General features: G+C 41.6%; 1 protein-coding gene and 1 pseudogene across 1 annotated transcript in view; both read left to right on the top strand.

Annotated features, from left to right (window-relative positions):
* Nucleotides 1-13530: 13530 nt before the first annotated feature.
* LOC147450081 (uncharacterized) overlaps nt 13531-20154 on the top strand; it is a 53564-nt gene continuing 46940 nt past the window's right edge. Inside the window, exons 1-4 of the mRNA XM_086519412.1 lie at nt 13531-13790; nt 13888-14121; nt 15651-15816; nt 16327-16473. Of these exons, the coding sequence (XP_086375538.1) occupies nt 13573-13790; nt 13888-14121; nt 15651-15816; nt 16327-16473 (765 nt within the window). The 5' untranslated portion in view covers nt 13531-13572. The remainder of the gene's footprint in view (nt 13791-13887; nt 14122-15650; nt 15817-16326; nt 16474-20154) is intronic.
* LOC147450083 (uncharacterized) lies at nt 18489-19127 on the top strand (annotated as a pseudogene).

Below are 20154 nucleotides of genomic sequence, written 5' to 3'. Positions count from 1 at the left end.
GATTGCCCATCTCTGTTGGTGATTCCCCTCCTTTGCATCACTTTGTTTGTGTTTCAATCATCTATTCACGCCACTCTCTGCTCGGTCCTTCTTCTACAACAGATCGCCGCAAGCCTTCCGGTGTTGTGTAGCCTTCCCCCCCTAAGCTACTGGACTATCTCCCGTTTATTTCACAATGTAACTCTATTTTTAGCTATGCCATCTTTTATTCTTTAAATAAAAATAGCCTTGCTATTTTTATTTTTAGGGAAAATTACAAAAATACCCCTCTAATTTGTGAAAATCCTAAATACCCTTGTAATTATTTTGCTTAGATTGGTCAAGATTTTTTAAATCTTTATCCCTTTTTGACAATTGAGATCCGTTTTTGAGTGCTTAGCATGTATATGTCACAAATTACCTCGTAAAAAAGGCAATTAGGTCTAAAAATAAGAAAGCAATCCATCTCCAAAGCATACATAATCAACTCAAATTCTAGTTTTAGCATGTTGTATTGATAGACAATCAGTCTTTTTATGAGAGGCTACAAAAAATCTATCTTTAAGGTAATTTAACCTCACAACCAGGGGTATTTCGGAGGATTGGAAGGGCATTTTGGTAATTTATGACAAAACATAGGGGGAATTTGGGGAATTTTTTGAAATTTTGAGAATTATCACAAATTAGAGGGATATTTTGGTGATTTTTCCTTATTTTTAACACCTTGCCTAAGTGGTCGTTCATATTAGGTGGCCCCTTACGGGCCTTCTTGGAAAAAAAAACATCACAAAGCATTGCATTTGGCTTAACACTACAATATTGGTAATACGACACTTTCATGTCCCTAGACAATGTTGTGTCCTCTAACTCAGCAAAGGGAAATTTTGAATGTGTTTATGGAGTTCTCACTATGTAACTCTTCTTCCTTGATTTTTGGGGCAGCTAATATCCTAAATAGCAAACAATACAAAGGCGGAAGTGATTTTTCATCTAGCTAGAATTACACTCGTTTTGAGCTAATAATATGTTGGCTTCAAATTGATAAATTTCATTCAACAAACATGGTACATTTCAAGCTTAGGTCCAAAAATAAGTGTCGATTGTTTATAAATAAAGACTTGGGTGTCAACTTACATATATCTAAATAGCTAGTAAGCTCTAAAGGATTCAACGAGTAATGGCTTCCTCTTTGTCAAGCAAGGTGAGTTTGTTCTTAAATATCGTTAGCGGTGAACCTTTGTTGCTTGATTGTCCAGCAAGATTTTCCATGGTGAATCCTGGCGATTATGGGGGTAGTAGTAACAGCGAGATGGTTGCCATCATTTCCACTCTGGATGGCGACATTTAGACTAAGGTGGAAGATGATGAATTCGTTGTTGTTGGATAGAGGCCACCGTCCAACTGATTTTAGAGGATTTATGGCAGACGAGGCTAGAGAAATTTGAAAAGCTATTCGAATTGTATTCAACGAAGGACCTGAGAATGTTATGGAAGGAAGAGAACGCTCATTCTTGTTTCATTGGGAGCAAAGCTTGCACATTCACACCATGCAGTACGTGCATAAAAATTTCCAAGATGAGCCCAAGAGTATGTGTGAATTATGGTGATGTGCAAGGAGCAAGGAAGAGGCAACCAGCCTGTACAAAAATATACGAGCTTGGTGGGCATCTGGAAAAGTGTCCGACTGTAACTTGTCACAAATGGATTGTTAGCTAAGTCGGTGCCAGGAAACAAAAACAGGCTAGGACAATAAGCTATGAGGAGGAGAATGTTTCACATCGACCTAATTATTTCACACAGAACATCACACAAAATCGTGGAGGTGTCCAAGCAACTGCCAGAGTGGTTGGTCAAGTAGTTGAAGAACACGAAGGTGGGCTAGTGGTTGAGGAAATAGACATTCATAAGACAATGTGGGCAATCTGCCATATACTAAAGGGAAGCAAGGTGGTTAGGATCTAGAGTAGGAAAATGAAAAAAAAAATGAAAAGCACATGTAGAGGTGGTGTTGCACCATCCTTATGGGGTATTCGAACATGGGAAAGAGGGGATGATAGTGCTCACAATACTGGTTCAAAGGCACAATTCATGTGGTTTCGCAATGATAGTGTGGATCACACGTGGAAGATTTGTAACACAATCACACAGAGTTGTTGGCATTAGAAACAGGAGGCTTCACAATGAAGAAGACTGCAGTTACGGAAACAAGCAATGTGCATTATCGACCAGGAATATTAATTCAAGAGTCCAAGAGAATTGAATCGGCAATAACTATGGAAGCCCAGATTGTGTAGCACACTCTTGCGAAGACAATGAAAGAGTCATGGTAGAGACATCTTCTTCACAAGTCCGGAGGGAGAGTATGAAGTTCATATTGCAAGTAGCTCGATGTGTACATGTGGAGACTTTGCATAATGAGTCGCACAAAGCATACCACATATAGCTTGCAAGCATATTTACTTCATCTTCTTTTGCTACTTTGGCCTGGATTTAAACCACAATATGTCTATTCATCAGAGTAAGGTGACAAATGAAGATTTTCTTCGTGTGCTCAACTGTCGTCGTACAGCATAAAACAAAAATGTACTTATATTGTTTTGATCACATCCCCTAGTGCGGAAATGTAATTGTAAATGAAAATTTATTGAAGTAACTCTTTTTGAGGGAATTCATGAGATTGGAGAAAGTGGCTTGTGTCTTCTTGTTCTTCTGCTATGTGCAAAGCATATTTCCTAATTATTGAATGTGAGCTCTTGAATTAATATTGTAATTCTATTTGAAGAATTTTGTGATTTAATAAAGTGGCTTGTGTCTTTTTTCCTTCCCTTATGTTCAAAGCATTATTTTTTTTTAGTGTACATGCTAGTTTTAAGGTTCAATTGGACTGGGAAATAACGAAGAAAGCTCCTTCCAGAAAGCTCTCTCCACACAGGGCGTGGAAAGCTTTATCCATACAAACACTACTGAAATAAATGGCTGAGAAAAGGCTCCCTCCATTCCCATCCCTAAGGGCTCTCTCTCTCTCTCTCTCTCTCTCTCTCTCTCTCTCTCACACACACACACACACACACACACACACACAATAGAGATGATGTCACAATGTGTATCATAGCTTGCCAACAATGTATGGTTTTCTTATTAAAGGAAGTATTAGGTTGTTGAGCTAAAAAAGTTTCAACATTAATAGAGTAAGAATAACTAATTGGACTCATAAAATTATATTCTCATCAAGTCATACGGAGAAAGGGTTACAATACATGAGGCCAAAAAAGCTTGTACAACAAGAGTGAGATAGAGATTTAAAGGAAAGAGGTGATGTACGTGAGGCCAAAGAAGCTTGTACAGCAACAAGAGTGAGATAGGGATTTAAAGGAAAGAGGTGATGTAAGGGTAAAGCTGTAATTTAAGAGGAAATGCAATTGAACATTTCATAGACATAAATGATTCAAGGTGGATATGCATTTGTAGATAAGGTACTAGACAAAGATGGCTCCTTGAATTGCATGGTTCTCAAAGGAGAAGAGGATATGAAGGATGAAAACACGTACCTTAGTGCTCCAAAAGGCATCAAAGAGGAAATCAAGGGGGATTTAAGCACCATTTGGGGGAGCATGCTAGTAGTAGATCTTTTGGAGTTCATATAATCATCGCCAAAATGACGTAGTGGGAGAGCATGTTAGTAGCAATTCTTTTGTTGATATAATCATCAAAAATATTTTCTTGCCAAACAAAAACATTTTTCTCTGCCACAAAATCACTTGCCAAGTGTGGAGCTACAGTTGCATCCTAAGGAGTTGAGATGCCCTATCATGACCCAATTTAGCATGGTTTTAGCAAGCCCAAATACTGAAGTCAATGGAATGGTGGAGGTCTTTAGTGGGCCAAAGAAGAGGTAAACCAATGGTATAGGATCTCAAAGAGAAGTTTTTAACGTTGTAGGAACATGCCCAAGAGACCTCAAAGATCTATGTGCCGACTCGTGGTCTTAAGACCAGTTATTCTAGAGGGACTTGGGATAACCAATCTACCACATTTGAGCTCACATCTTGAATTTTTTAAATCATAGAAAAATTCCAAGAGACCAAGGATCTATCTGATGAGTTTTGAACAAAATCTGTTACCAAGAGGGACCTTGGATATAGTCATCGAAGGTATTTGCTGGCCAATAATGATCATGGAAAACATTCGCTTGCCAAAATGAAAGTATTTTCTACGTTGCGGAATCACATGAAAGTTGTGTAGCTATAAGAAGTAGAGATACGTTAGCAAGACCCAATCTAGTAGGGTTTTAGCATATGGAGGCAATGCAAGGCTAGAGCTCCGTCTTTAGGGGGCCAAAGAAATAGGGGGTAGAATAATAGTGAAGGAAGTTGCTAAGTAGGAAGGGGAGGTGTATTGAAAGAAAACGGGGGTGGCGGGCGAGAGAGGGACCAAAGGTAGGCGGAGGGAGCGGAGCGGGTGCGGTAGAGCGGGAGCTGCTTGGGCTGGAGCTGCCTCCTCATCATCAGGAGGCGCAGCCTGGTCAAGCACAAGGGCAGCAGCGCCTCCATCCACACCGCCCGCCGAAGCGCCGTCCAAGCGCCGCCTAATTCCACTCCAGCCTCAACCTGCCTCACGACCCTTCTCAGCAGCCTGCACAGCCTCTCCACCACCTCTCTCACGCTATACATCTCCTCCCTCTCTCCCTCTCTTTCTCTGTCGTCTTTGCAGGCGACTTGCAGGTTGAAGGTCTCGATCGCCATTGTACCCCCTCACTCATTCCTCCCTTCCGACCCCGACCCCGACCCCGACCCCTCACCCCCCGTTCCTTTGAGCGTTTGCTGTGCTCCCTAAGTCACTTCAAGCCTAAGCCTAAGCTCATAGCCAAGTTGGCTGTCTCTATAGTATAGCTTTAGAATCTTATGCTTTTCCATAGAACAATACATCAATTGTGTTTAATCATGATAAATAAACTTTGTAAAATACTTTTATAGCCAAGTTTCTTATTTCTCACATGATGGTTTCATTTCTTAATTGCAACGTTTTAATTGTTAGCTTTAGAATCTAATAGGAAAGGGTCTTCATTCATGATACACACTATCTACCAACAGCAACATCATAAAGCTCATTTGGTCATGAACACTCAGAGGGTTGCTTTTCTTCGGGCATTTTACGGTGTTTTGCTCGTTTTTTACGGGTGACAAACTTCTTTTCTCCAAGCATTTCACGCATTTTTGAGGTGTTTTGCTCGCTTTTATGGGTGAAAAACTCATTTGGTCACAGAATCTCTCATGCTTGCTTTTCTCCGGTCATTTTACATGTTTTTGAGGTGTTTTACTCATTTCTTACATGTGAAAAACTCATTTGGTCATTGACACTCGCAGGGTTGCTTTTCTCGAGGTATTTTATATGTTTATGAGGTGTTTTTCTCAAATTTTTTACTGACAAAAATGTAGCCTAGCTACCCTTCAAAAAATATGCTAAAATGCCACAAAATCATAAAGTCCTGGAAATTTGAAGGGCAAGGGTGCTCGCCAAAAATCCACCCTAGACACTTAGGTTGAGTTCACACCAAAACTCAAGAATTTGTTTCGAGCAGATACTGTGTGCATTCATGATACACACAGTGTACCAATAGAATCATGATAGAACTCGTCGTTCAATAAATTGAGTTTAATTTACAAGGGATAGCCTCCGCAAATCCCTTGTAAGCCTAAACGAAATCTTTAATGATGCTCTATAGATTAACATGGAATCAACAAAGCAAGCACGAGTCATGGACCATACTAAACTGTGGGAAACTTGAACACTTTGCAAAAATGCCATTGTTGTGATAGGTATTTCAAAAATCATGGGAACCTTCTATATCTCCCTTGTATTTATACTAGGTCTAGAACCACAAAACTCAATTAGTTTCCCTTCAAGATCCGCCATAATTTTGGAAATTCAATAGGAAAAGGCTTGGAGCCCCAGTTCTCGCACATCCAACCCGGTTAAGCATGCCCTCCTGAGTGAGATGCTCCTCACGTTATCACCATCGCCTACATGATTCTCTACTCTCACACGACAGCTTTCTATCATCATCTCGACAATTGGTGCATCTTCGGCTATAGAGAAACGCGAGAGAGAGAGAGAGAGAGAGAGAGAGAGAGAGAGAGAGAGAGAGATGTTAGGAAATATGACGTAGCTAAGTAGATAATTGAGTAGATTACTTACTGGAGAGAGATGATTTACACACACAAGATATTATAGAGTAGAGAGAGAGAGAGTGTGTGTGTACACGATATACGTGGTTAACCCAATGTGGGCTACGTCCACAGGAAAACCCCTATCTTACTGTGCTTTGTTGGCCGTTGATTCCGCCCTCCACAGGTACCATTTATCCTTCTAATTGTGTCACATGGTGGGCCTTCGCATTTCAACCCAATTGTTTCATGTTCGTCGCCTGCTGCTTCTGAAGAACCTTTTCGCCTCACATGATTCCCTCCTACAACGTTAAAAATGTCTTCTTCTTCTCCTTCTTCCTAAACAACTCCACCTACCAGTGTGCATCTCCTACCATAACCCTCTTTGCAACCCTTGTTTGTGCAGATCTCGTGTAAAAATTTGCATCGCATCTCATCTCGACAATCATCTATTTGTTGCTTTGCGACGGTTCACACACATCAATTGCACTTTCCAATGGCGCCGCCCACATTCGAAAAAAATCTCTCCCCATTCACGATCACAACTGGCATGTCCCTCTCTCTCTCCACGTGCTATTCCCCTCCCTGTTTCCCTCAAAGCCACACTAACATCTCTTAAGATTCCCTCGAATCAACCCGAAAGCAAAATTGGTAGGGCCTACTGGGACACAAGACATTAATGAAGCGGGGTTCTATATCTCCCCTTGTATTTATATTGGGACACAAGACATTAATGAAGTGGGGTTTATGGAATTCATAGTTGCAAAGTTAGAAACTGTAGCCAATTATCATGCATATAGCTAGGGATAAGCCCATGATAATCATGTTTGAAAATAAGAACATTGCACCTAGTTTTTTAATTGACAGAGTTATGTAGCTAGCTCATATCTAGATGAAGTTATCCACCCCATCCCAGATATATGAGTATACTTAACTCACAATACAATGTTGTTGTGTAACATATGAGAGAATGAGAGAGAGAGAGAGAGAGAGAGAGAGAGAGCGCACTTTTTTTTGCCTCTTTATCACCTATAACTCCGTAGTATGTCCACAACAAAAACACCCCCCTACATAGAGTCTTGTTTATTGGGTTCTATGTTGCTACTCAAACTTCTTGCTCCTTTATCGAGACTTGAAACAAAGCCACTTATGGACCTCACTTCATACAAAAAGTTTGCCTATTTTTCATTTATGTATCCAAATAGTGCACCTTAAGTTCCAAAGGAGAAAAGAGCCCATAATTTAGCATACCCTTTGCCAAAAACAAAAAGCGCTCAACTTGTAGCATCTACATGGTGCTTTTTTAGTCCATGCAGTTCTAGAAAGCAATTGTGGAGAGCTTGGGTGCATATTTATTATGTATGTTAGCACATCGGCTAAGCACATCAACTACGGATGCTCAAAACCGCAAGAGGGATGGGGCTCAGGGTCTCCACCCAACCGTAGAGAGAATGATGAGAAAGTGTTGGGTCCAAGCCCTGTTTGGTCTAGCCCATGGGAAGCTACTCAATCAAAAACTAATGCAGATCACTCTTTTACTCTAGAGACTCACACGGTAAAAGGGGTGGATGGTCTAGTTCCTCCAATTCTATATATATAATTGGATTTCAATAATCAAAATAGAGTGTGGTTATTTTTTTGCTTGTTGACTCTTCTCTCTCTAGTTGCTCTTCACTGCTCCCTTGCCATCTCCCCCTTGGCATGGCTCTTACCCAACACCATCCTCCATAACCTTGCAACCTAACATGGTATCAAAAAAGCCCACATGGGGGGTTTGGGGAGCATATTGAAACGTTGCGTTGTCCCCTTCATCTCCTCGGCGGCAGAGAGCTCTTTACACACAACGTATGAAATGCTCAATGTTGGGGTATAAAGCCCAATGTGGTCGCCCAGGTAAGTGGGCGGGCCGCCAGGTATGTACACATATTCTTTTGTAAAACCTAATAAGAACTCACTATGCTCTACACATTACAGTAGAGCGAGTTCACCATATCGTCGTGCTCTTCTTCTCGCACTCTCTCTCGCGTCGCACTTCCGCTCGTACTCCTTCAACTGGTATCAGAGCTCAGATCGAGGCTCGGGGCAGCATTTGCAGGTAGCTAGAGTCACCTGCTCAGCTTGGAGTGAGATTCGACAAGCGAAGACAAGGCCCCAAATCTTGTGGGAGAATCCAAAGGACTTGGTGTTCTCAGAATTTCATTCTGAGGTCATCTCGTCCACCATTCGGCTTCGACAAAGTTCTACGCAGGCCATTTTCAACAACGTGGTCTCAGCCGCGGGTGCAGATCCGACTCTGCAAATTTGGGGTTTCGGCCTACGACTGCAGGTGCTGAGGATATCGGCACTCCCAGAGTGTTGATTTGTGGTTGTCTACACATCGAAGGACGGCTCACAGTTCTTGGAGGCGTGTCACATACGACACGGGCGCATCTACACACACACTGTAGTAGGCGACATCCACTAGTTCATCAGGTAGCTTGTGTTTGCTGCTTGATATTCCAGATTTCATCCTGACATTGCAGGTACTTCCACATGGGATGTATTGTCAGAGATGATGTATGTCTGTTGAGGGTTTGCTGGCTGTGAGTCACGCAGCAAACAACCGCCGCAGCAGTTACAGCATATAGTGGGAAATTTGTGGATGTATGATTTTGTGGGAAGTCTATGTATTGTCAGATTTACTGTAGCCTTTGTTGAGGGTCGAGTGAGGTTTTATTGAGCTGGGGGATTCTCGAATGTTGAGATCCTTTCGGTGATACAGGTCTTGGAGCGATCCCTCGAGCACCCTTAGATAGGCAGCTAGGATGTATTGACTGTGAGTTAGACATTTGGGATTGCATCTTTGCTTTACTGCCATTGAGGCATTGTCGCAGTCTATGCTTACAGGACAGTGACAGGACAGTGAGAGACAATACAGGTGCAGGACAGGTTTACCCGCAGCCTACAGTGTCAGAGAGACAGTGTTTTTTGAGCTGTTTTTTGGTCTGTTTTTTAGTACACCAAAGCCATTTTACAAAGGAGACTCTGCCAAAATTTTTGCAGAATCTGAAGCTTTCTTGGTTCATTTGACAGGTTGATATTGGTTCAGAGGTCAGTTTACAGGGGAAACTCTGCCGAATTTTTCCCAGGAAAGTAAACTACTGTGAAGCGTAGCTATGGCTGGATCACAGGACACTGCTCTTTACAATATCAAGAAGCATATTTGGCACGTGTTGGTACAAAAGAAGCAGATAAAACCTATGAAGCTAAAGGGGATAAAACCACAAGATATGGACGAAGATGAATGGAGCGAAATGGATGAATTGGCACTTTCTACCATTATGCTGACTTTGGCAGAAAGCGTTTACTTCAATGTAGCAGACGAGATGTCAGCTTATGAAGCATGGATAAAGCTGAGTGATCTTTATGAGAAGCAGAGTGCAGCTTCACAGGTATACTGGCTTAAGAAGCTTGTTGACTTAAAGATGAAAGAAGGGACACCTATGTCCAATCATCTGAATGAATTCAACACCATCTATAGTCAGTTGTCAGCTCAAGGTGTCAAGTTTGATGAACCTGTTAGAGCTATGTTCCTGTTGATCACATTGCCGGAAAGTTGGGACACTTTTCGCACAGCTTTGAGTAATTCTGCACCTCCAGATGGTTTGAACATAGCAGGTGTAGAAGGAAGTCTGCTTACTGAAGAAACCTATAGAAAGACAATGGACAAAGGCAAAGGAACAGCCTTAGTTGTCAGGGGAAGGACCAAAGAAAAGTACAAAGGTGGAAAGAGGAATCAATCTCGTAGCAAGTCCCGCAGTGCTAAAGGCAAGAGTGACATAGAATGCTACCATTGTGGCAAGAAGGGTCACATGAAAAGAGACTGCAGAGAATGGAAAGCAAAAAAAGGCAAAGAGAAAGCTGAAGGCCATGGTGAGAAGAACAAGTCCTCAGTGAAGATTCAAGAAATAAATGTGACAAACACTGTTGCAGAGGATGACAGTCTAGTGTCAGGAGACATCTACTTCTTGAAGAATACAATGGACTCAGCTCTTCTTATAGCATCTGATGGAAATGCACTGAGTGACTGGATTATAGACTCAGGGACATCACTTCATGTGTCTCCAAACAAGGAGTGGTTTACCTCTTATGTGACCACCAAAGATCATGTTTGGCTAGGCAATGGGCAGACATGTGAGATCTTAGGTGTTGGAGATGTTCAATTGAAGTTTCAGAATGGCTCTTCTTTCACGCCGAATAATGTGAGACATGTTCCCGCAATTACAAAGAGCTTGATCAGCACAGGTTTACTTGATGATGCTGGCTACGGCACCACTTTTGGACAAAACATGTGGAAGATATCCAAGGGTTCGATGACAGTAGCACATGGAGTAAAGTCTGGAGGACTTTACATGATTTATGTATCAAATGTCTCTAAAAATGTAAGCAATGTAACCGAGCAGCCGAACGTTTCTTTGTGGCATAGCCGGTTAGGACATATGTCCAAGAAGGGAATGGAAATCTTGTCTCGTTCTGGTTATTTGCCTGGCTTTTCATTTAATGATTTTGAATTCTGTGAACATTGTTTGTATGGTAAGCAAACAGAGCAGCCACATAAGCATAGAAGCAGTAGAAGAGATACACAGTTGGCACTTGTTCATAGTGATTTGTGTGGACCTATGCCTAACCTATCTCTAGGGGGAGCTTCTTACTTTATGACATTTATAGATGATTACTCGAGGAAAGTATGGGTTTACTTTCTCAAGCACAAGGATAAAGCGTTTAGTGTTTTCAAAATGTTTGTGACACTTATGGAGAATCTGAGTGGCAAGAAGCTTAAATGCTTACGCACTGACAAGGTGGAGAGTATGTTTCAAAGGCCTTTCAGGACTTTTGTGATTCAAAAGGTATAAAACGTGAACTTACTGCTCCTTACAATCCTCCTCAAAATGGTGTTGCTGAGAGGATCAATAGGACCATACAAGAGAAGGTCAGAAGTATGTTGTCTAATGCACAGCTGCCAAATGGGTTTTGGGCTGAAGCTGTATCAACAGCTGCTCATCTTATAAATAGATCTCCTAGCAAGGTTTTGCAGAAGGATTCAGTGTTAGAGATGGAATAGTCAGGCAAAATGCCCTCATACAAGCATCTCAGAGTCTTAAGCTATGAGGCATATACTCATGTTCCAAAGGAATTTAGGAACAAACTTGAGCCAAAGAGTAGAAAGTGCATCTTTCTAGGCTATGGTAATTCAGGTGAGATGGGGTACAGACTTTGGGATCCCGAATCCAAAAAGGTTATCAGCAGCAATGATGTTCACTTTAATGAAGCCAAATATCATTCTAAACCAGAGAGGGTTGAGGAGATTAGAAGAGTTGTCTTCCAAGAAGATGGACTTGCACGTGCAAGACAAAATGTTAGGGATTAAGAGGAGCAAGGACAGGATAGAGTGGAACCACAGGTTGTGGCTGAGCCTGAGCCACCTATTGTGCGTAGATCTGGACGTATCACGCGACCTCCTGATAGGTTTGTTCCATCTATGAACTATGTCATGTTGACTGATTGCAATGAGCCTTCATGTTACAAGGAAGCAGTGCAAATGAAGGACTCCAGGAATTGGCAATTGGCCATGTAGTCAAAGATGACAGCTCTGCATAAAAACCAGACATGGAAGCTAGTTAAATTACCACAGGGCTAAAAGGCTCTACCTTGTAAATGGGTTTACAGGTATAAGATCACCGCTCATGATAGTCAGCCAAAGTACAAAGCAAGGCTTGTTGCCAAGGGCTTTAAGCAAGAACAAGGCATTGACTTTGATGAAGTCTTCTCTCCGGTGGTCAAGATGACTACATTGAGATGCTTTCTTGCATTGGTTGCCATATTAGATTTGGTGTTGCACCAAATGGATGTCAAGACAGCGTTCTTGCATGGTGATTTAGATGTGGAAATTTACATGCAGCAGCCAGAAGGGAGGTTGTTGGGGTATAAAGCCCAATGTGGCCGCCCAGGTAAGTGGGCGGGCCGCCAGGTATGTACACATATTCTTTTGTAAAACCTAATAAGAACTCACTATGCTCTACACATTACAGTAGAGCGAGTTCACCATATCGTCATGCTCTTCTTCTCGCACTCTCTCTCGCGTCGCACTTCCGCTCGTACTCCTTCACTCAAGGCCTTTGCGATTGCAGCAAAGCCTGTATGTCCTTGCGCAACGCGTTTCAAAACGTTGCTAGGCAGTGTAAGCAAGTGGTGATAGAGGGAACACTAGAGGCATGTGCTACCTATGAATACGGTGGCCATTAGCTAAGCACACAACATTTCAAAACATTATGGAGGTTTTGCTAGGTGGCAAAGATGAAGCTAAAAGGTAGCAGTAGTTAACCTAGCATCTCAAAACGGTGTCTAGCACCTTGTTGCCCTAACAGTGGTGGTGCGTGCTAAACCTCCTCCTCTCAAGCCACAACATGGAGGCAATTCTCACATCAAATTTGAGAGGTATCACTAGCTAATCGAGACATTCAAAGAAGTAGTCGACTTTGCTTCAAACGAGCATAAGCGGTTAGCGGGTTACAGATGCTCCCCCATTTTCAGCCATAAAAACGCAGCCAAAACAGTCATTTTCAGCCACCGAAACAGTCCCGAAATTCAGCAATTAGAAGATCCCAAATTTCAGCCATTGAGTCGTCGTCGTCACCACTGTCGTCGTCATTGGCATAGTTCCATTGCATCAGTCCATTGCATTCGCATTGTACACCTTTGTGCAATCAAAGTAGACCACTCTCGCCGACGAGAGTGGGGCCTTCGGAGGAGGGATTTACAACCTCTCGGTGTCGTATCTCTTCTCTCTCCTTCTCTCAGTCTCATTCACTTGCACACACAATATCCACTCACTTTGTTCGTGATCACAACACTCCATAAGACGGAAAGCTCTCTCTTTCCCTAAGAACTAAAAGGAACCTTGAGCAATAAGGATCACTAATCTTGAGAAAATACAACATTCATTCCGCTGCACCTTACAACAAAGTTGAGCCTCAACACCCCCCATGTATCAGAGTCACTCGTCTGTGGTTTGGAGCTGGGTGTATCGCCAGCTAGACATCATCGAATATGTTATTTAGGTATAGAGTATTGGCCCTTGGGACCTTTTTGTATTGTATTTGCTAGTCTTGCTGTTCTTGTATAGGACGGAGGCAACCCACAACACTTGAGGCAGATATGACAATTCTTGCCACAAAGTATGATACAAGGAAGGTCTTGTATGACCAAGGAGCATGAGCGTACCACCTTATTCAGTTTTTGGAGCCATTTTGGACAAGTAAGTTGGCTTTAGTATTTGTGCAGTAATGCATTTGATGCCTTCTGTTGCAAGTATTTACACTGAACTGTTCTCCTAAATTCAGGTTGAGTGGAAAGCTCAATTTTGTTGCAATAGTGCTACAAGAAAAAAGATATGCCACCTAAAAGGAAAGAAGGGGACAGCAAGGACGACAATGATGGTGATGTTCAAAGCTTGCTACTTGAGAAGGATCTGGAAATTGAGACACTTGTAGATAAAATTTCAAGGCTTGAGAAGCGGTCTCAGTTACTTGCAAATGATATGGAGAAGCAGCAGGCAACTAACAATGAGATGAAGGAAAAGCTTCAAGATGTCATTGCTTGCCTTAGCAGGTACTTGGAGCCCCTCGTATTAGAGCATCTATAAAGTCTGAGAACTGAAGATGCTTCGAGAAACAGACCTGAAAAACTCTTGGTTTTTTTTTCACAGTGAACTCAAGAACAAGCAATCAAAAGTTTATCAGCTGGAGGAAGCCTTCAACGATCTCAAGGCTGAAAATATGAAGGCGATAGAAAATTTCACCAAAGATATGCATGAGTTAAAGAATACTCATAAATTTGTCTCTGAAGATTTACGGCTTCAATTGGCAAATGCAGAAGTGCAACTGCGTGATATTGATGAATTCAGGGAACAGAAGGCAGCAATAGAACAGGAAATTGTAAGGTGAGTTGCGGCAGCTTGTATCCTTCACGAAGAAGTATTTAAACAATAGGAACATGGCTAATATTTGGCAGGGATACGCACCTCCCCTTGTGGGCCCTCTGGTGTCTCGCAAAAGAAAAAACATAAAAGCTCTCATTTCTCCATAGGGTCTAAAGGCTCTTTTCTTTCGTTTCATGCAGCAAATTACTAAAGATGACATGAATTTCGTAAATGCTTCAAGCTATCTGGTTTTCTTTTCATGACAAGACTCCAAAAGCGTTCCACCCTTTGTAGATCCATTTGCAATGACAGTATGAATGCATTGCAGCACCTCTCTATGTTAGAGTCTAGACAAGAAAGTCTTGTCTTTATGCTTGAGATTTTTGGTGCTCAGCCAAGGGTAGACTAGAGGTAGGTCAGGACATAGGAGGTGAAGCAGATATCACACACAGTAGCATATCTTGAATGCTCCAGAGAGTATTGTCCCTCAAGTCGATTCTCTTTTTATAACAAGTTCCACCCTTTATAGATCCATTTGCAATGACATTATGAATGCATTGCAGCACCTCTCTATCTTAGACAAGAAAGTCTTGTCTTTACACTTGAGATTTTCCGTGCTCAGCCAAGGGTAGACTAGAAATTGGTCAGGACATAAGAGGTGAAGCAGATATAACGCTCAGTTTCACATATCTTCAATGGTCAAGTCGAGCACTCCCTGCCGTATTTCTCTATTCATTAATCAAGAGAGTTTACAACTGTTATATGTGACCACACTTTCAATCTGGTTACAACTGGCAGTGTCCTCAAATGTTAGGCACTTTGGCCCCAAAAGCAACTCAAAAATTTAATCTTTATTAAAATCAGTACTAGAAAGCGCTTAAAATCGTCTGGATTAATTAACTGGGCCAGAAAGCAACCCTCAGCATAAAAATCAGCCAAATCAGTAGTGCCATGTCATCTCTGTGTGGCTGTGGTTAAATATTGGTGTGCTTGTATGTGTATGCTGCTGCCACATCACCATCCGTACAGTCCCTGATCTATGGCACAAATTGCACTACCCAGATTTTGGTTCTGGCTTCTATTGCTTGTGTGTCGACCACGTCAGCAAATTGTTACATTGGAGCTATATTTGGCACTGGTGTAGGCAACCTTGCAAACAGGGCATGCGATGAGGGGTTGAAAGAGCAAGAGGGGATGGGGGACTGACATAGGCAGCAAGCTCATTATCAGGGGTCATTCAATTAAGCATTTGTTGTGGCCAATGAGCTTCTAACACTAGAGCTTTTAACAATAGCATGCCATGTCTGGTTTGAGTTACAAGATTTCAAAGTTCTGCACAAAACCTTGAAACCTAAAGTTTCAAAGTTTCAAGGCTTTGAGTCTGCACAAAAAGTAGGGAACACTAGATGCCAACAAGAAATGAATAATATTATTTCTGTTAGGCAAGGATGCTATCTCTAGGCTTATATTCCTTATGTTCATAATATCATTTGTGTCTTAGTTGAGAGCAATCACTTTTGAGTAAATTAAAAGGTCACTCTTGTACCCAGTTTGAAGGAGCAACTAGAAAGAGAGAAAAAAGAGCATCAAGATGCTATTAGCGACACGGAAAGGTCAGCCCTTCAAGAAAAGCAAAGGCTTAGAAAAGAGATGCTAGCCCGTATTGAGGAGACCAAGATGCAAATGTTGCAACACATGGATGAACAGTTAGATGCTGTATTGCTCTAATACCTTTTCAAATCGTTGTGTAGTAAGTGTTTTTGTTTTTAATTGTAGTGCTATAATGGTGCCTATGCATAAAGTGCTTCTGGTACATGTTTCATAGCCCTACATACAATCCGAAAAATAGTTCCTACATGTTTCACAGAGCATTGAAAAGCATTTTGAAGCATTTAAACTGCCTAGGCTTTACCCGAAGTAAGTTTGCAACGTGGTTCTAAAAAGGAGGGCAATATTTGTATTGATTGGTAATGTAGAATTCTTTTTACTTCCTAAAACTTACAATAAATATTCTGATACTAGGATTTTAAAGTAGCTTTGCTGTAGAACCGGAAAACGGTGCTTTTACAGGCTAGTTTCAGGATTTATTGTTTTCTGATCATTTGTTTTGCTGCTTTATTTTGCTCTAAATGTATACAATTCGTCTTTCGGAGATTCTTGACAATCGCAAGTGTTCCAAAGACTGGAACTTGGTTCCCATTTCATTCACTTGTATGCTTGTGACAGAAAACAAAGAAAACCATTGCTGTCAACGATCAACTAGCTAAGGAGTTGGGCTACCACATGAGGCAGACTGAGTTGCTCTTGCAGAAAAATGAAAGACTGATGCAGGAAAATGTCGAGCTGCACCGGCAAGTGCTTTTAGCAAAAGAGGTCTTTAATAATCACACATCTCTTTTATTTGATTGCCTTAAATTAATGCTATGACACATGTTTTCACCTTCAATATAGTTACCATGTTACATTTAACTTCTGTATAGTTGTCTTAATTTTGGAGGTCTCTTGTGAATGTCTCTTTAGCATGTTTGGCTTGTTGATAGGATCAATGTTACCGGGGAACGCCATCTCATGGCCAAGGAATGCCGGAACAGCGTTCCGGGTAGTGCTCATGGCTTGGAATGGCTAGCCGTTCTGGACAGGCATGCGATACTGGAACAACAGGCTTGGAACGTCCCGGACCGGCTTGGAATGTGCATATTTTCAGATTTGGGTGTTTTATCTTGTGAGCCTCCCCCTTATTAAATGCACTCCCCCCACCCCTTACCTTCACAATGCACACAAGCTTTCAAGGGCCAAGGCTGAAGCTCTACCCACTCCAGTCTCGACTCTCAAGCTTTTGAGTCTGGACTTGTCAAGACTAAAAGCTATATGCTTTTCATGTTAACTGCTTTTGAAGGACCAAGGGCCTTTAAATATGAGCCAAGAGCTCATTCTCTGGCACGCTCCCTCGTGGAGGTGCAAAGGATGGAGTATCGGCATTGTACTGAGTTCAAGCAATATAAAGAAATACCAAAAGGGGTGCCAGTGCTCTCTTGGGGTGGAACTCCGCCACTCCGTGTCTCGTGTGTTGTGCATCTCTTTCAGTTCAGTGTTATCTTAAAGTGCTTAAAGTTGTTTAGTCTGTTCTTTTCCGTTGGCACGTGGTGCCCATCCCATTACAGTAGCAATAGCTATAGCTCCAATTTTGTACATAGTGGATCCCAATAAACCTTTTGTGGTTGAGACAAATGCTAGGAATTTTGCTGTAGGTGTGGTTCTAACTCGAGGGTCGACCAATAGCATTTGAAAGTGAAAAGTTAGACCATGCACAACAAAATTACTCAGTATATGAGAGGAGTTGTATGCTATTATTCATGCATTAAACAAAATTGAAAGGTAGTTAAGCAAGATGGGCTTACAAGAGTTCGATTATGAGCTTAGGTATCGCAAAGTGAAATTTAATGTGGTAGCAGATTCCCTTAGCAGGATGCCTTTGATAAATGAATTGAGTTTTACTCGATTCAATAGTGATGTGCTTGAATCATTAAGAGGGAAATGTCAGATTGATCGTGCATATTTCAAAATATGGGAAACCATTCAGAAAGGGGATCCAGAACAAAGGGTTCCAATGAGAATGAAGCATCGATGGGTGCTTTAGAAGGATTTAAGTAGAAGAATTTTGTCATAGATGTCAGATGATGGCTATTTACTCTACAAAGGTAGATTATGTGTCCCAAAAGATGAAAAGATTAGGTGCCACGTACTCTATGAGTGTCATGCTAGTCTAAGTATGGGACACCGAGGTGTAAAGAAGACTCATAGTCTTGTTAAGAGGCAATTTTATTGGTTTGGAATGTATAAGGACGTCCTAGAATATGTGGCTAAATGTAATAATGCCAGATCAATAAGTCTGAAAGGCTTAAGATGGGAGTACGTCCATCTTCCTTTAGCGAAATGGGAGAGTATCTCCATGGATTATATAAAGGGATTACCTAGAACACAGAGGGCGCACGACTCTGTCTGGGTATAAGTGGATAGATTAACCAAAATGGCCAGGTTTATTGCAACTAGATTTGATTTTAAAACTCCTGAAATTGGCCAGATTATTTGTAGAAAATCTCTATCGACTATATGGTTTATCAACAGACATTGTGTCTTATAGAGACAGAAAGTTTAATAGCCATGTTTGGAGAGCTGTCTTTAAGAGGTTGGACACTAAACTAGGCATGAGCACAATTGAGCATCCTCAATCGGATGGTCAAACTGAACGGGTTAATCAAATCCTAGAAGATATGCTATGAGCATATGTAAGCAAATGGCAAATTAATTGGGAAGAGTACTTACTTATAATAGAGTTTGCATATAATAGCGCCAAGCACTCTTCTACTGGATATAGTCCATTTATATTAATGTATGGGTTTCAGCCTAGGGCTCCTTATGCAATAGGATTGCAAAAGAAAAAGGTTCAGTAGCTAAAGACTATTTAGAAGATATGAATGAAATGCTTAAACTTGCTAAAGACAATATTAAAAAGGCTCAAAATAGAGTAAAGATATATATTGATCTGCATAGGAGGCCTCTTACCTTCAGGAAGGGAAGCAAGTCTATTTGAAAGTGCCTGAAAAGTCTGAAACCATGAAGACAGGACCACATCCAAAATTATCACCAAGGTAGTGTGGACCTTTCACAATACTAAAGAAAGTTGGAGATATGGCTTACAAACTCCAATTATAAGAGACAAGCGGCATACATCCAATATTCCACGCCAACAGACTTAAAAGGAGCTTGGGTCAATCTGACAATCTTATTCAAGATGGCCAAACAGTGGAACTCGTAGTACTCAATCTCTTCCACAGGAACCGGAAAAAATACTAAGCACTAGAGGAAAAAGAACTAAAAATACAATTTATAAAGAGTGATTAGTTAAGTGGAAAGATTGTGCTGAAGAGAATTCAACATGAGAGCGAGTAAGCACTCTCCAAAAAGGGTTCCCTAACTTTAGGATTACTCCTTCCAATGAAATTTTTGAGGACGAAAGTTCTTCTTAAGGGGGAAGGAATGTGACATCGTATAGCTGGGCAAACGCCATGCTTGCACTCGGAGCTTAGGGGTCGTGGCCTAAGGTTAGAGCCGCCTCTTATTCATGATAAGAGTCAAGAGGGCCACGTGTCATTAAAAATGAAAGTTTACCATGTAGATAGGCAGCACACTTACGGGTCCACGAGAAGGGGAGTGGCGGTAGCTTCGTGCGCGCGCATGTGTGTGTAAGGGTGTAAGCTTGCTTTGCCATAGCTAGGAGCTCAATAAAAGCTCCTAAAGAGGGATTCTCACACAAGGAGGTAGAGCGTAGGCATAGTAAAAAGATTCTCCCTAATAAAGGATTCTCTTGAAGGGGGGGGACCAACCTATCTTCTGGTCCCCAGTACTGTGTCGATCTTCTCACTCTCTATCTCTCTCTCTATCTATTTCTCTCTATATCCTCTGGCTTCAGCAATAAGTGATAAATCCTATTTATCCGAATGTATTTTATATTGTTATGTGCTCCAGTTTGTGACAATGGTATCAGAGCATGGTCTCCTCTCTTTTTCTGTGAAGGAGGACGACTCTGGGAAGATATGGGAAGAAGCCATGACAAGCCAAGAGAGAAGCAAGCAGGCGGAACCCTAAGCCCTGCAGGAAAAGCTTGCAGAGTTGGGAAATTTTTTTCTCTCTGTAAGAAGTCGACACAAGACTTGGGATTCTCTGAGAAGGCGACAAGAGCATAATGCTCAAGAACCTAGAGAATCCAAGGAGTGGAATGCTCGAGATCCTTCAGAATCTAGAAAATATCCATGAACATCAATCCAAACCATAGCCAAGAAATCCAGTCATTCCGGGAAGGATATGAAGGTCTTTAGACCTCAGAACACTCCGGTCAAGTTTGATACTTTTGACGGAAGGGAAGATGTCCTGAAAGCTTCTGCTTTCATTCGACAGTTTGAAGTTGCCTTTGCAACCGGCAATTTCTGAGAAGCGTCGAAGGTGAGGTATTGTGACCAAACACCTCAAGGGGATTGCAAGTACTCGGTGATATAC

Source organism: Adiantum capillus-veneris, chromosome 9, assembly GCF_014529385.1.
Source record: "Adiantum capillus-veneris isolate H3 chromosome 9, ASM1452938v2, whole genome shotgun sequence".
NCBI lineage: Eukaryota > Viridiplantae > Streptophyta > Polypodiopsida > Polypodiales > Pteridaceae > Adiantum > Adiantum capillus-veneris.
Note: the sequence above shows the minus strand (reverse complement) of the source record. Positions and strands in the feature narration are given on the sequence as shown.